We start from the raw sequence: 16,570 nt of genomic DNA, 5'->3' as shown, positions 1-16,570 counted from the left end.
TCTCTCTCTCTCTCTCTCTCTCTCTCTCCTCTCTCTCTCTCTCTCTCTCTCTCTCTCTCTCTCTCTCTCTCTTAGAGGATATATCACATTTATAATATTTGTATTATTAAGATTTCTTCGTTTGCATATTAGTATTCATAATACTATTTGTGTATGAGAATCTGCCTGTGACATTGTCGCTTTATTTATTTATCTTGTTTTCCATTTTTTTTTTCTAATCTTATGTCTAGCTAAACTGAAGCCTAAGGCTTGCTTTTGGTGTTACTTTGGGCTAGACTTAAATTAGGAAAAAAAAAAGGATACGAGAGCTCATCGTACATCCTTCGTCTTGCCATTTTTCTTTTCATTCATTCCACTTTTTTTCTCCCTCTGTTTTTTTTTTTTTAACTATCGTTATCATCACTGCTAACATAGTTAAGCCTAGACATTAGCTAGGATCTGAATTAAATGTGGCCAGAATCGTTTATATCCAGAAGTGAATATCTATTTGCTAAGCTTGTTTTAACAAAATGCTTCATTTTAGTTAATGCAAATTTTTTCAAAATTATTTTATCGTTCCCCTTTCTTTTCCTCTCTCACCCTCTTTCTTGCTTATTTTCTCAAGAAATTAAAAATAAATTTCAATATATTAAATGAAATTGCTCTTCCTCTCTTTCCCTCCTTATCTTTCTTCTTTCCTTTGTTGATCTCATTTTCCCTTTATCTTCATGCATTTCTTATTAATTCGAAAATTTTTCATCAAATTTGAAATTCGATAATGAAACTATCCTTTAACAAAATTCCATTTTATGGGAAAAATTCAAGTTAACCTTTTAACCTTTTCATTTTCATTTACTATCAGATTATTTGTCCTAAAAATATAATTGTATTATAAGAGAAAGAGATAGATATTGGAATAATATATTTATCATCAAACTAATTTAATAGCATAACAACATGCAATTCAAAAAGTGTGGCAAAACTTTTCACAAAACATTTCAGAACACATTAAGTGCATTCAGTATTATACAAACTTTCTGAATTCCAATTCTCCCACTTCACATTTATTAAATTCAAATTCAAATTTAAGTCCACTCTCACTATTCAATAGGAATTAAATTACAAGTAATGTTTTTAATTTCGTCTGTTTTACTTCTCTTATAGACTAATAGTATCGATTTTATTTTAAAATATATATTTACCTTACGAAATTTCTTAGTTATGAAGAGAAACGAAAAAAAAGCAGAATGGAAAAAGGAAGTGTTTTGAATTTTCAGAAATTAAATAGTAAAAAAAAAGATAAAACGATATACCGCAATGGGACAGAGACGAAAAAAATGAAGATGACAAAATTCATTTATCAGATAATTGCCTATTTTTTATCCAATTATCTATTTTAATTAGAAAAAGTTCATTTAGGCTGGGATTTTCGTTTCTTAATTTTCTATTTTTTAATTCACATCATTATCAGTTTTATCGCAAAATTTTTATTCATCATTTTATCAGGCATTAGACATTATTATATTCGTATAGAAGTGAGTGAAAGAAATGGTAAACTGAAGACACAAATTTCAATTTCCTCTTAAATTTAATCTAATTTCTTTTTTTTTAACTCAATATTTTCTAGTTTATTAGTCTTTTTTTTTATCGCATCTTGAATGCTTTTACTTTGTATTCCATTTTTAACTTCTAAAAGCAATTCGTATTACTTATTGTTCCTTTCAATATTCTTTTACATTCCAGAAATTATTCATTGGAAATTTCTAGCCGGATTATTTTCTTTCACTTATATTTTTACCTTCAAATATTTTATCCGTTTTCTGGTTTCTCTTTCTCTTTATCCTTTTTCATCTTCTTTTTGTTATTTTGTTCAATTAATTTTGCTAAAAAAACAAACTCTTTTAAAATTCTTTTTTTTCTGTTGTATTAAAATTTGAAAAACGTAGAAATCGAAATATTGAATGTGTTTTTGTTTTCCAAATCTTTTAGGACGGAAGAAAAAAGAAAATTAAGAAATGTCATTCGCAGTAAAATGCAATTTTTCAAAATTCTTCATTTTTTTTTCAGAAGTAATCACAATTAATTGTCAAAGCATACATTAAAAAATTGATAGCTTATAGTGCAAATAACATAAATTAATTGCAATTTATAAATTAAAATAAAATATCATTTGTATTATTCATTGAATTAATATTGAAATGATTAAAAATATTTCGCCAATTTTGATCATTTTTAAAAATTTCAAACTTCATTTATTATTTTTAATTAGTTATGTAAGAAAGCTAAACACTAAAAATTACCAAACAATTGCAGTAATTCAACATAATGTGCTTCTGTATCTCATGCAATTGTTTGTAAACTGATATGATCGTTTATCAGTTTAATGCTTGAAATTTACAATACTAATCCGGTTAGCCCCGGAAAATACACAATAGTATAACATTGGTTTTAATACAATCCAAGTCATTTGGTATAAGTTTCGCCGCGGTGAATTTGTCAAATTTGATGACAACAATGGAGAAGGAAACTAGAAAAGGGCATGTAGTAATAGAAGACATTTTAAAAATTTTTAGAAATTTTCATTTAAATTTCTCATTACCTTCCATTAAATATCAACGATGTCAACTGTAATTAGCATATTTAACAATATCAAACATTATTATCCAGTTTTTCTTGTTTCTTTTTCAACGTGCAATCTGGACATTTTTTAAAATTTTTAACGAACAGAAATTAGTTGACATATTTTGAAATAATTTCAATAAATATCCCTTTTTTCATTAATTATATTTTGTAAAAATTATTTACAGCAAGTCGTTCTCTTGTTGGAAGTTTTCTTTAAAATTCAGATTTCTGACAAATTCTTAAAATAATTCCCACATATTTAACATATAATACTTTACTGAGCGTTAAAAAGAGTCTAATCATGTTTTACATGAAATATAAATTAGTATCCAAAGTGAGTTACTTTATTTATTAAGCTAAAATTATTGCTTAATAATAAGTGATTATTGCTCAATAATAATAAGCAATTATTGCATAATAATAATATGCCAAACTCGAAAGAATTATGGTAATACTTTACTACTCGACTTACTTATTTTTCACGTTGCTAAATTTTTCTCCTCTTATTTTTGAGATACTTTTTCTTTTTTGAACTATTCATCTTTATAGATAGCATAAAAATATTTCACAATATCACGCTACAGTATGCTGTGTGTTACAGTTGCACGCTACAGTAAGTTAATGACACAGTTAAATTAAAAGTTAGCACGAAATATTGAGAGGAAACAGAAGAAAAAAAGTCAATCATATTTTTGTAAAATTGAATTGAAGCAATCACAAGAGATCAAAGGAAACAAGAATTGTGACAATGCGACATTTTCAAACAATTAAAACCGACCATTTGAAACAACTGCCGGTTATAGTAACAGTTTTAGAGGATACTTTTATTTTACAAAGTTTATTTGTCAATCGAAATTTTATTTTAAGCAATTGTTGATCAGATAATCAGCGTACTTAATCTCTGATCTCTGATCACCTTATGTTCTTTTTTCTAACAACTTGTTCAGATTGTATTTTTTTTTAAATATTTGAAAAGTCAATATTTGAATATGTTTAATATTTCAAATATTTCACGCATTTTATACTTTTAACCTAACTTACTTATTTTTGAATTCTTTGATAGAAATTATTTTGCATGTTGGCTTAATATTAATTACTCGAATTATTCGTCCACTTGCTAACATAATTGTATTTTAAGCAGTACAAAATTTCTTGAAACTAACATTATGGAAATTTTTGTAGAGTTTAGAATGAAGTTAAAATTTGCATCATTATATATCACTTTTCGTGGTCATCCATAAAATTTAGCCTAATTTAAAGTTTAATTAAAACTCATTAAGATAGCGAAAACATTTCAACCATTTTTCTTTTTGATGAATAAGTAGAAAAACAAATGATAACTTTGGATTATTCAAATATTCAAATAGGAAGACAACTGAATAAATTCCATCCAAAATATAATCCTATAAAATTTTAATTGTAAAAGAAAAACCAAAAAACGAGACCATTTTGGAGGTTTGAAAATTTAATTGCAAATTAATTGTCTGAATTAGTAAAATTTCAACGAAATTTTTACTTTAAAATAATTTTTGTCGTTTCTTTCCGCAAAATTTCTTTAAGCTAAAAGCTATTTTCGTTGGGGATGCTTCCGGAAATTATATTTCAATCAATTTCAGGAAAAATAGCAAATTTAATTTTACACAAAGCAATTTTTATTTTCAATGAATGAAGAAATAAACCAAAGAAATGGAATTAAAACTTTCTTTGAAAATATTTCAGCTTTTTTCATTAATTTATTCGGAAAAGTTTATTTCACTTTGTTATTTAAAATCAGTGGGAAATTCGAAAATTATTAATTGCAATGAAAATTTGTAATCAAAAAGAAACTGATTGTCAACAATATATTGATTGATATCAGATAACTTCGAGAGTGAGTAATTAATTAAACCTCAAAACTTACTTTTTCATATATAAATTAAATTTCTTGCTGAAAAGGTTGAAACTTTTGAAATATGATAAAATTTTGAATTTATAAATTATTTCGAATACATCATTTGTTACATTTAGTGAACACAAATGATAAAATCTGATTAGATAAGATAATGGGTTAGGAAAGATAGAAAATTAAGCATCGTTCAGTTTCATACTCTTATTCATCGCTTTTTTATTTTGAATCTTTCCATTTCCAGAATTTCTCCAACCCCGAAATATCGAGTAACTTTTCAGGTAATCATATTTGATGAGTATATCATTGCCAACAACACATACTGCCATGGCAAGCCATGATCACTTTCATTTATCCATTGCCGAACGACGAATCCGAAACCGTAGCTTGTCCAGCTTACTTTGGACTCCACCACTCTATCCGGGTTATTCTGCAAAGCTCGACAGATCTTTCAAATCCAACTGTTATCAGCAATCATGGAAGTCTACAGTATCTGAATTAGCAACATCATCAAATCCCGTGTCACCTCATTCTACAGTTACAGATTTTTATCCGTCTTCAACGAGAAATGTTATCCAAGCAACGTGTCCATTTAAAGTACGATAAATGGCACCAATTTATGATGAGATTTGTAAACAAATTAATATTTTTCATGCTATTCCAGGAATTGATACAGTTACCCCGGGAATTATTACAGCTCTCGGGAATTAATACTGCAGCTATTTCGTAATTTTAATGAGAAAATAATTTATTCGGAATTCCTTCATTTAAATATGTTATTTATTCTTTGTTAATATTACATTTTGGAAAAATTAAATGCTAATTAAATGAAATTGAATGGTTTATGCAAAACAAATGGTGAAAAAGAAATAAAGAGAAAAAAATGAGCAATAAATTGCAGCATGAAAAACCAGCACAAATACAACCATCAGAAAATGAGGATATAAGTTGGAATAGTCCAAAACAGTGCACAAATTCGAAAGAGTCATCTGGTTATGGTTCTGGGACATCCGAATCGGATATGGAAAATGAGCAACAATCGAAAAAGGTCATTTGTCACTTATTTTGACTTAAACCAAATATGAAATAATTAATAAATAAGCAAATTTCTAATTATTCAGGGTTTTCGATGACATCAAACTCAAGAGATAATCAAGATCAATGTTGTTGAAAATTTTGGGTGATTAGAAGTTAATCTGTTCTTTTATTATACCAGTATTATATTATATCTACCATTCTAATGAAACGAACATTACAATTGATATTTGTTTCAATTTAACAATTATCTATTGTACGACTTAAAGTTGTTTAATCTTGCAGTGTAATTAAATTTCATCAAATTCGCTAGAAAAAATGAATAAAATGAATGAATAGGTTTGAATCAATAATTTTAATTCATATAATGTATAATAATAATAACATTACTAGTAAATAATAAACGACAATAATAATAACAATAGTAATAATAATAATAATAATAATAATAATAATAATAATAATAATAATAATAATAATAATAATAATAATAATAATAATAATAATAAAAGTACAATGGATTGATTGAGTTAGAATTTTTGGTTTAAATCTATTCATTGAAAATTTAATCCGATATTTGAATTATTTATTAAAATCGAAACCTGTTTTACCAATATCATTTCTATCGTGCAAGACAAACCATTTATAACATGATATATGCATGAATGTAATTTAAATTCCGTGCTTTTGCTTACTTCAAATTTATTCATAAGCTATTTCCAAGTTAGTTAACTTCGTTGAAAAAAATTTTTTGCAAGTTCTTACAAAAAAAAATTTGCTTTTACCAGCTGTTTTTTTAAAAAAAAAAGCGTAAATTATTATGAAATCCTTCTTTTCAACTGTAGCAAATATGATTGATAATTAATTAATTAATTTACTTGTAACTTAGCCTAAATTAGCCTTGATTTGCTAATTTCGTTGATAATATTAAAAGTTCAATGAATTAAAAATTGAAACGATTTTAGTTTTTCATACGGTTTCCCCATTTTATTTCCGTTTCAGAATTTAGAAGCAATTACCGCTTCTACAAATGCTGTTAATAACAATCATTCTTCTATGAAAACTACAATGAATGATAACTACGGTGATATTTTTGAACAACAAGAAGTTGAAATAGTTGAACGAGCAACAACACGTACACAAATAAGGCAACAACGTAATCGGCAACATACGGTTTCCGTTTTCTTTTTCGGTTTTTATTCCTGACGATAATGATAATGACAGTAAGAATAACTGATATAAATATTATTGAAGTATAACAATCATACGGTATCTTTCAAGCTACTTAACCTGATTAAATTATTTCATTTTTTTTGTTGATGTTAATTAGGCGATCGGTAAATGTTTGATCGTTTCACATAGTTGGTAATTTGTCATAGCTCATTTCAAAAACCTTTTAAATGCAAATATCATACAATCCTTTGATCATTCTATGATCATCCCATTTAACATATCATTATATTTCCCTTTTGATCTTCTCCGGGGTAGATTAAATTAATTTGCAAAAAAATTTTTACTAAATTTGATATCAAACTGCTTCGTCCTTTGCATAATCTTGTTTTTCAGTGTTAACTTTAATTACTTGCAATATAATTGAAATTGATAAATGATAAAAGTGATAAAACGACTGGTTATTGATAAACAAAAAAAGAACAATTATAATGAATTATTGTTTAGCTGGAAAAGAATAGACGACGAAGTGTTCCTCCTAATCTTCGCAATGCTTTTACAGGTAGAGTTAATTAGAATTATCTATTGTCACTTGCAAAGCGGTTTGTCATCATCATTGTCATCTAATTTAGCAAAATCATGAAAGCAATCTCACGAATACTAGCAACCATTTGCGCAAAAATCCCCATTATTGCATTTAAAGATGTCTCATAAACTTTTTCTTAATGCTGCAAAATGAATTGAGTAATTATCATAATTATTGACGCTCCCATTATCAATTTTAAAATATTTTTTTATTAATTATACAATTAATTTCAAGTAATTTGGAGATTTTTTCTCGAAAATTTTTAAATAAATTTAAAAAGTTTTCAAAATTTTACAACGCTTACATTGTACCGTCGTGTACAATTTTCGGAGATGATTTAGTGCAAGTTTTTATTTTGCTACAAAGAAATAAATCTAAGCTAATTTAATTAATTAAAGTGATAGAAACTTGAAAGATTTCATTAATTTATGCTTAATTTTCTTTTCCAGATGAAATTGTTCGCGTACTCGAAATCAACGGTGTATTTCAATATGAGACAGATGCGGTAAGTTCTTTTCATTATTATTAATGTTATTATTCTCATCAAATATTTGGTAGATTAGGTTTCAATTAATTAAGTTTGTGAGCAATAAAAAAAACCATAATTTAACAAATTATGGCTCAATCAAGAGACTATTTTAAATGGATGTATGATTTTTAAAATATTTGTATGATAACCTGAAATGATGAATGCATAGTACTGAAAACCGGATTTTTTCATTAGATTCGGAAGTGTTGTAGTAAGCAAAACGTAAAAAGGAGCAGATGTTCAATTGATAACAATGGTGAAAATGATAAGTGAACCGGATGCAGTAGGCCGGAAAATGATAAGTGAACTAGATACAAGATAAAGCAACACAACTTAGTAAAATTAGTTTGAAATTAAGTTAATAAAAAAACTGATCAAACTTTTCCATTGTAATAACATTTAATCGATCCGACTCTTCATTTCGTATATTAAATTTTTTTTTTTTTTTTTTGGTTTTACTTTAATTACTTTGGAAAATTTTATTTGCTTTTTCTAATAAATCTTAAAATTTAATCATTTTTGTTTCGATTACATAATAAATAACTGACCCATGCAGATGATGGACACTCAAAAGTTATTTTTCACTAGGGCGATTAATTTTTTGGTTCGAATGAGGTCACTTTCAAATGGTCACTTCGTAATAATCTTTTTCGAATGGTCACTTTCCAATGATCTTATTTCGGATGATCACTAAAACAGTTTTCTTTCATTAAATATTATCGTATACAATTCCATGTTTAATTACTAAATGATTTTGCAATCCATCACGTTTATACGAATTATTTTCATTTTTTTTTAAGAATAAGAATTTTTTTGAGGTAAGAATTTTTCATTTGTTAAATTTAATTTTCAAGCCATTTGCTAATTTTTACATTACAAATTGATAAAATAATTTTTAAACGAATCGAATTACTGATTTGCACGGCAAATAAAAATAGTAGGTCACAAATTAGAATGAATCAATAAAATTAAAAAATTCAATTTTAATCTAAAAATTTTTCAATTTCAGTAATAAAAATTTTATTTCATTGCTTCAAAGATTTTTTTTTCCTGTTTTTTTTTGCCTAATCTTTTTCCATTCCTTCTTCCTTAGCAATCTATCGATTTTTTTTCTCTTAATTTAGAGCAAATTACTCGTAGAACGATGAAAACAGGACGGTATTGTCATAAATGTCAAATTATTGATGAATTCAAGTGGGAATTTTTTCGCATGCATTAACAAAATGTCAATTAATGGCATTAGTTAATTTTTTTTTCCATTTTCTTTTAAATTTCCTTTTTTTATTGTTGCGTAAAATTTTCAATAAATTATTTTTCTGATAAATTCATCTTTAAGCTATAATGATAAACAATTTAGAAGAAAAAAAGTTTTTCTTTTTTCATTACATTTAAACATTTGCTCATTTTATCATTTCCTTTTTATATATTTTGAATAATTTCAAATTTTGTAAATTTTTTCTGATTTTATATATTGATAGTGACTACTATTATCATATGAAGACCATTCCGGATTAATTTCTTTTAGTAATCAGTAATAATGTCCTCTGACAACTTTCCAAAATAATTTAAATTTATGATAATGGCAGTTATGAGAATTACATCACTTATCATTATTGTTAAGATAAGCAAAATGACAAAGTACTATCATTCAAATCACAGCCTTTTAGATAATTAATAGGCATTACACCATATATTTCGATAACATATACATCCAAAATATGCTTAGTCTTTAACTTTCCTTTAGCATACAGTCATTAGGGCGTATCAAACTGATAATGGTTATCACTGGAGTCATTTTGAAACGATTCACAACTGATAGCTTATCATAGTATTATTAATTCATAGTTATAGATGATTATGAAAGCATTCAGATTGTGCATATGTGTTACGGCTACGAATTAATTATTTCTCCAAACTTTGCTACTATTACTTCTAAACCAAAAAATTTACATTTTTCTTTTCCTTTAGAAAATTGCACATTTGATCAATTTCATATTTTATTGCCGTTTGTTGACGCACACAACGATAATAAAATGTGATAAAAAAAAGAACTGGTAATTGAGCGGTAAAAGGAAAAAGAAAGAAGACAATATGCGCTCGCAAAAGATTGCGCTCCCATCTTTATCCAACTTCAAAAACTTGTTTTGAAATTTTGATGATAATTTCACATTGTTGATGCCTATACACATACATATAAATAGTTAGCTGCTCTACCGTAGCTCATTTATGAGTCTAAAACTAAGTAAGGGACTTTTTTCTTTTTGTTTTCCTCAATTGACACAATTTATCATTTAAATTTTACTTAGGTGATTTCATTTTATTTTAAGACAATTTGTCGTTTAAATAATTGCTTTACATTTTTAAAAAATATTTATCACTTCGATTTTAGCCAGGCTATTCAAATTTATTTTTACATTTCTGCGATTGAATGCAAAAGTTATCATTCATATGGTCATTTTATCCTTTGCTTCATTCTTTCTTTCATTCTTTACATTCATTAAAAAAATGTATTCAATATATTAATTTAAAAATTAAAAACATGAAAATTTCTTTTTGCAGCAAACATGAAAAATTCAAAAGTAAAAAGGAAAAATTAGCAGATATTGATAAAAATGCCTAATTCAATTCAAATACTTAATTTATTACGATACTTAATTTTCAATCGATCACAAATAATACCATCTAAACACCCAAAATAAGACTGTTTGTTAATTATCAATATATGTCTAGAGAAATTAAAATAACAGTTGTGCTGAATCCTTAAAAATACCGTTTTTATGGCAATTTAAATTTAATCAAATTAAAACTCAGAACAGAAAATAATTATTATCTAATATTGGCTTCTTCATAAAAAAAGATAATAGTTGTTAATTCGAAAAATTGTCACTAATCAAATATATTTACCACTTCTTCCATCATTTTGTAGCAGTAATTATGAAAATTAATATAATTTACAAATTTTGATCAAACCTAAACCCACTACTGTATTGACTTACAAAAGTTCCCTAAGCGGTTTAAAAACACATCGAAATAAATCCCAGGAAACTTGACCTAAAAAAAGTATTCCCTCGGGTAATCAGTTAGGACTAAATGATTCCGATGTTGGGAACCAGTTATCTATCAATTTTAAGAAATTTAGATTCTTAAAAGTAATATTTCGGATAGTTGATCATTGATCAAATGATCATAAGGATACGAATTGTAAGCGGTTGAAAATAAAAAATCAAATTTCAAAAGGATAAGTTGAAGTTTATCTTTAAAATAAATTACGAAAAAATTATTGAAAATTAAAAATATTTTTTCTCAAATTTTCATTACTGCAATGATCGCATAATTTCGGCATTTACCTTGACAATCCATTTGCGCTATTTTTCACGGACAGTCCCCTAAACTGTCATTTAATTCTTTTACCGGTTTATACTCTGAATGAAAAATTAACAATATATGGAAAGCTGCAAAAAGAAAAAAGTAGTCTCAAAAAATAGCCTTCAAATTTGTTTTCTATTTCAATTTAATGCACAAAAATCTCTCGTCAGTTAAATTTTTGTTACTAATTAATCAATCCATTTGTTTCATTTATTTGTTTACTTTTTTCTCTTTTATTCGTCATAAACTTTTTAGTTAATTGGTGAATGAAACGTAAAGTTTTATGGTTTTCGTATATAAAACTTTATTACAAGTGGAAAATAACCCGTTTTGTTAAAATTTCTAATTTCTGATAAATGGAATAATATCATCATTCGGCAAGTTAAATTTTCTGAAATGCTACGAATGTTTTGAGCATACATTGGAAATTTGTTGTTATTCAACTTCATCAAAGTGTCACAATTGTCCACTACAAATACACAATTTTTTGCCGTAAATTTCAAATGAGTTGGTCATATTTGACCAATCAAAGAAAGCATTGTACTGAATAATTCGGATTTTAATTGTTACAAAATAATTTTAGACTAAGATTTTCTATGTTTAAATGTTATTCAATTACAGAGAAACATTAAATTGATCTGTTATATTTATTGACCACTTATTACTATAATAAATCGGTGCTTCTAAACCAGTGGTCCGCGAGAACTAAAAATACGATCCACGAGGATCCGTGAGGACGGCGGTGAAGTGAATAAGGAACAGGCGGAGACTGTTTTTATCAATGTTTGATAAATTTATAAATCAAAAGTTTTGATTAAAGTTCATTTTCAAGCTAACAGATTTTGTTATTTTTGAACCCTGTAGTCCCTAGTACAAATAAAAGAGCCAAAGTGTTTATGGTTGAAAAAGTTTGCCTATTCACGTGTGATTACGACTTTGATAAGAACTGAAAATGATAAGGAGTGACCTTTGATACTGATGAAATTACTTAACTCATTAATAAAGTTTTTTTTCATCGTTTATTCCATTGCTTTTATGAAATTAAGACATAATTTATTAGAAAAGCAATACTTTTCAATTTTTTGTTCTATTTATTATTGAATTCAAAAAAATTTATAAACAAATAAAAAATATTTTGCTGATTTTTTTCAGAATAAATCATAAATAATAATTTTTTTCCTTGGAAATTTGATGAAATTTGTCAGAAAAGATCAGTGAGCATTAATTTTCAATTATTTTCTGTTTTTGTATACCACAATAAGTTTTCATATTTCGTACTTCATTTCGGTTTTTGATTCTTAAGCATTTAATAAATTTAAATCATTTCCATCCTATAAATACATGGCCAATTTTTAATAGACTTTATTTGTTAATTAATGGATAAAGTATTATTCTTAATAATTAAATCCAAAATATTATCTTTAATATTATGGCAAAATTATTTCTTTGTTTTATTGCATGCTTACCTCATCTTTTATTAAGTTCAATTAAGATTTTGACATTTTGTGCTAACATTTGCAAATATGATATTTCTTTTATATTTCATAAATATTTGCTGAACAAAAAAAGAAGAGAAGAAAGATTAAAATTTAAGGAATGATTTCGAAATTTGAAGATTTGAGGGTTTTGATCTTTATTTGGATTATCTTTTCCTCGAAAATCCCATCTGATTTCACTTTACGGAAGGAAAGAAAGATACGATAATCTGCTCTCTGCTCAGACTAAAATTTGAATTTCAAAATCCAAAATTTTAATTGGCTGAGAGGTTTCATTTATCATTTTAATCCTACCCAAAAATACTTCGTGCGCTTTTCCGATTCAGTATTCAATAAATTCAATTCAGTAATGTTTGAAATATTTTAATTTTGATTACTTTTTTCCTAGCTACAGCAAATTGTCAACTTGATTAATCATTGCTGAATCGAATTACTGAATAATCGGATATCGGTTAATTATAGAAAGCGTAAATTCAGTATAAATCAGTTTAAAATTAAAAGAACAATATGGAGAGAAAATATGAACGTGCTGATGTATTGATAATCCCGTAACAATCATCCTTTTCATTTAATTTTTTCCGCAATAATTTTTGAAATAATTTCAACCACTTCCTCTTTTTTGCAGTTCTAATAACGAGTTATTAAGTTATTGAATCTATATTTATTTGGAAACAAAAAATCACTGTTTCAAAATCAATTCAATTTAATCATTCTATTTATTGATACTTAATTATAACTACTGCGCACTATCACAACCGGGTTTTCTGATTTATCATTGGTATCGAATTTATTTTAATCATTCATATTTATCAAAAGAGTTTCAATAATGTTTATTTTAATCATTTATATTCATCAAAAGAGTTTCAATAATGCTAATGAAAAATGAGGGGACAATTAATTCTCTGTCATAATTCACTTTTCAAATTTCTCTAAGCTAAATTTAGTCTGTATTAAACACATGAAATGAAATGATTGAAAAAACTAGGTAATTTTTGTTATAAACTATTACTATAAATCAGTTTTTAATAGTTAAAAACATAATTGTAAAGGAAAATTATAGCGATAATTTATCGAGTAATACCGTTCACCATTGGTATCACGATTTCTTGGAAGAAACGAATAGCAGTCTAATCCGAAAATCAATTTGTGATAAATTGTCCTAGTGAATTTAGTTATCGATGAAATGTGCAATGAGTAATTTTGAAATAATATTAAGTAATTTCGAATTTGAGCAAATAATTTTGAAAAAAATTTAAGATTGAAATTTTTTATTTCCATAGTACGAACAAAAAAACGACGATGATGAATGAATTGATGTATAATTCAAACGTAGTTATAGTTTCGATAATTTTCTTTCCAATCCAATGCAAAAGAAATTATCGAAATTAAATTGCCAAAATTTTATGGTTTTTTGAAAAAAATAAAAAAAGGAGAAAAAAGATGACAACATTTAAAAATGAGCAAATTAAAGCGACGAAAAAAAAGGAAGAAAGGAAGAAAAATTATAGCAATTGTTGAAATTTTTCCTGCAAAAAAAAAGCTAAAATTACATTTTCATGGATTGAAAAATTGAAAAAGTTTTGCTGTAAAAGCAATAATTCTTACTGAAAGACAAATGAATTTGTTACATTTGTTGGACAAATGGCAATAATATGAAATTTAATTTTCACCCATTTAATTCAAGATTGTACTTCTTAGCATGTATTAATTAATAGTTTTGAACGGCTGTAAACCAATTAGAAAATTTTTATTTCGTTTTATCTTTAATTAAATCGAGAGCTTTTGTCATATTTTTAAAGCAAATCGCTTTATTTACCAACAAGGTGAGACTATTTTTCGGATGAATTACATTGAATTTTCAAAATCCTTCTACTTAACTCATTTTTTTTCTTTTTTCTCTTCAGGATACCGGTATACGACGGCCAATAGTCCGTGAGCAAAGTATCAATCGACCGGAATCGGTTATTCAACTAGCACGAAAATTTGCGGAAGCAAGCGCTGTACAAGTAAATCAATTTTAATCGTTTTTCATTTTTAAAAATTTTGTTTTAAGCAAAATTGAAAGTAAATAATAGTTTAGAAGAAAAGAAACACAAAAAAAATTTACTGAAAATTTTTTTTCTTTTATTATTTAAATCAAAATAATTGAAAATTCAAATTACATTTTTTCGTTTCCATTCGTCTGTGTGTTAGTCAATTAACTTTGTAGTAAAACAAATGCATGTCTGGTTTTTTTTTTTCAGTTCAGTCATTTTTTTTCAAACTAAATTTTGAGAGTTAATTTGGCAACCTTGAAGAAGAAAGAGAAGAGAGAGAGAGAGAGAGAGAAAGAGAAAGAGAGAGCATTTGTATTTTCAATCGACATTTTCATATGCATTGTACTTTATTTTTCCTTAGAAAACCTATTATTATATATTAAGACTATGAGAAAATTTAAATCCTTCACATACTGTCTTTTTCTTAAATAAACAGAAACTTTTTAAAGCGCGTATTATACCTGTCCATAGTCATTTCTTCCTCTGCATGTATATAAAGAGAGAGGAAGGGAGAGAGAAAGAAAGAGAGAGAGAAAGAGAGGGAGAGATTCTATCAAACCTCCTTAAAATAAACATTTCGCTAAAAAAAAAGAAGGTAAAATATGCATTCGATAATTCTCATATTTCTTTTTTCATTTTTTATTCCAAAGGCAATCAATAATTCATTCATTTTTCTACTTTTACACAAATAGTTTCAATTAAAGTTTTTAGATTTATTTCTATTCCATTAAAACATTTAGGTATATAAACGCAAAGTATTGTTTGGATGGTATTACAGTATCCTTTCTCCAAATCTTTCCAACTTTTGGCAATAATTTGAAATGAATTACTCTCTAATGATATTATATTAAGGTATTATACAAAATTTTTCGTAATTACGGTTAACTGATTTGATAAGGGAAATTGCCAAATGTCTTTCACCTCAAAATTTTGTCTCAAAAAAAAAAGTGAGAAAACTGAATGTCATCTTGATGCTATGCTACTCGAGACTTCATTACTTTCAAAAACTTTTACCCACCTTGAAATACCTCATTTTACTCAATCACAACTATTAATTACACATCAGATAACAATTTATCATTCCGGAAAATTACTACTAAATCATTGAATAAAGTATCATTTCGAAATAATACGATTATATGAACTCTGGTAATGATTTGCTAAAATTCGTATCATAAATCTCAATTTGATATGCTAACTTTGAGCAGGTTTAGTGAAAATATAACTCCAACTTTTTTATTCTAGAAAATTTGGTAATTTGATAGGATGAATTTCGAATTTAATTGTCTAATAATTTATTTTAATCTATTTATACAATGAAAATTTGGAGTATTAATGCATCATCTAGCACTTCTAGCTAAATTTCAAATACTTAAATTCAAATACTTATTTTGGCCAAAGATGAAAAACGTCAGGACTTGATATTAATGTCGTTAATTACTCTGCCAAATATTTTTGAGTCACTTGAATGATCGCCATTATCATGTCAGCAGCATTATGAAAAAATTTTTTTTATTAGGAAATTTCCGGTAAATCCAGTTAGTAACATATTCAGGCTACTTACAGTTACGTCTTATCCTTTCATAAAAATGAATTAATTTTTATATTTTATAAGTAATAAAAAAGTGTTTATGAGTGTAAAAGTATTAATGCTAATCCAATCTTCCAATTATCAGAATTTTTTAGCACTTTTTGAGAAATTCTGATCATTCAATTTTTTCTTTGATTGAAAAATCCCAAAATTTGATAAACATTTAATTTTAATAAGATTTAACGTGAAAAAATCCAACTTTTCCTAATTTTTTACAGGATAAACAAATTTACATATCAAATCAGAAATTATTAGCAAGTGGACAAAATATAGCA

The 16,570-nt window shown here is 26.2% G+C and overlaps 1 protein-coding gene across 1 annotated transcript in view; it reads left to right on the top strand.

The window, feature by feature from the left end:
- Positions 1–4,780: 4,780 nt before the first annotated feature.
- Positions 4,781–16,570, top strand: part of LOAG_18102 (hypothetical protein) — a gene marked incomplete at its 5' end in the record, with an annotated part of 21,894 nt that continues 10,104 nt past the window's right edge. Inside the window, 6 exons of the mRNA XM_020450770.1 lie at positions 4,781–5,083; positions 5,388–5,534; positions 6,524–6,694; positions 7,254–7,293; positions 7,727–7,782; positions 14,573–14,674. Of these exons, the coding sequence (XP_020305516.1) occupies positions 4,781–5,083; positions 5,388–5,534; positions 6,524–6,694; positions 7,254–7,293; positions 7,727–7,782; positions 14,573–14,674 (819 nt within the window). The remainder of the gene's footprint in view (positions 5,084–5,387; positions 5,535–6,523; positions 6,695–7,253; positions 7,294–7,726; positions 7,783–14,572; positions 14,675–16,570) is intronic.

This window comes from Loa loa (assembly GCF_000183805.2).
Source record: "Loa loa unplaced genomic scaffold supercont3.195, whole genome shotgun sequence".
NCBI lineage: Eukaryota > Metazoa > Nematoda > Chromadorea > Rhabditida > Onchocercidae > Loa > Loa loa.
The sequence above is the reverse complement of the archived record's forward strand: the minus strand, read 5'-3'. Positions and strand labels throughout refer to the sequence as shown.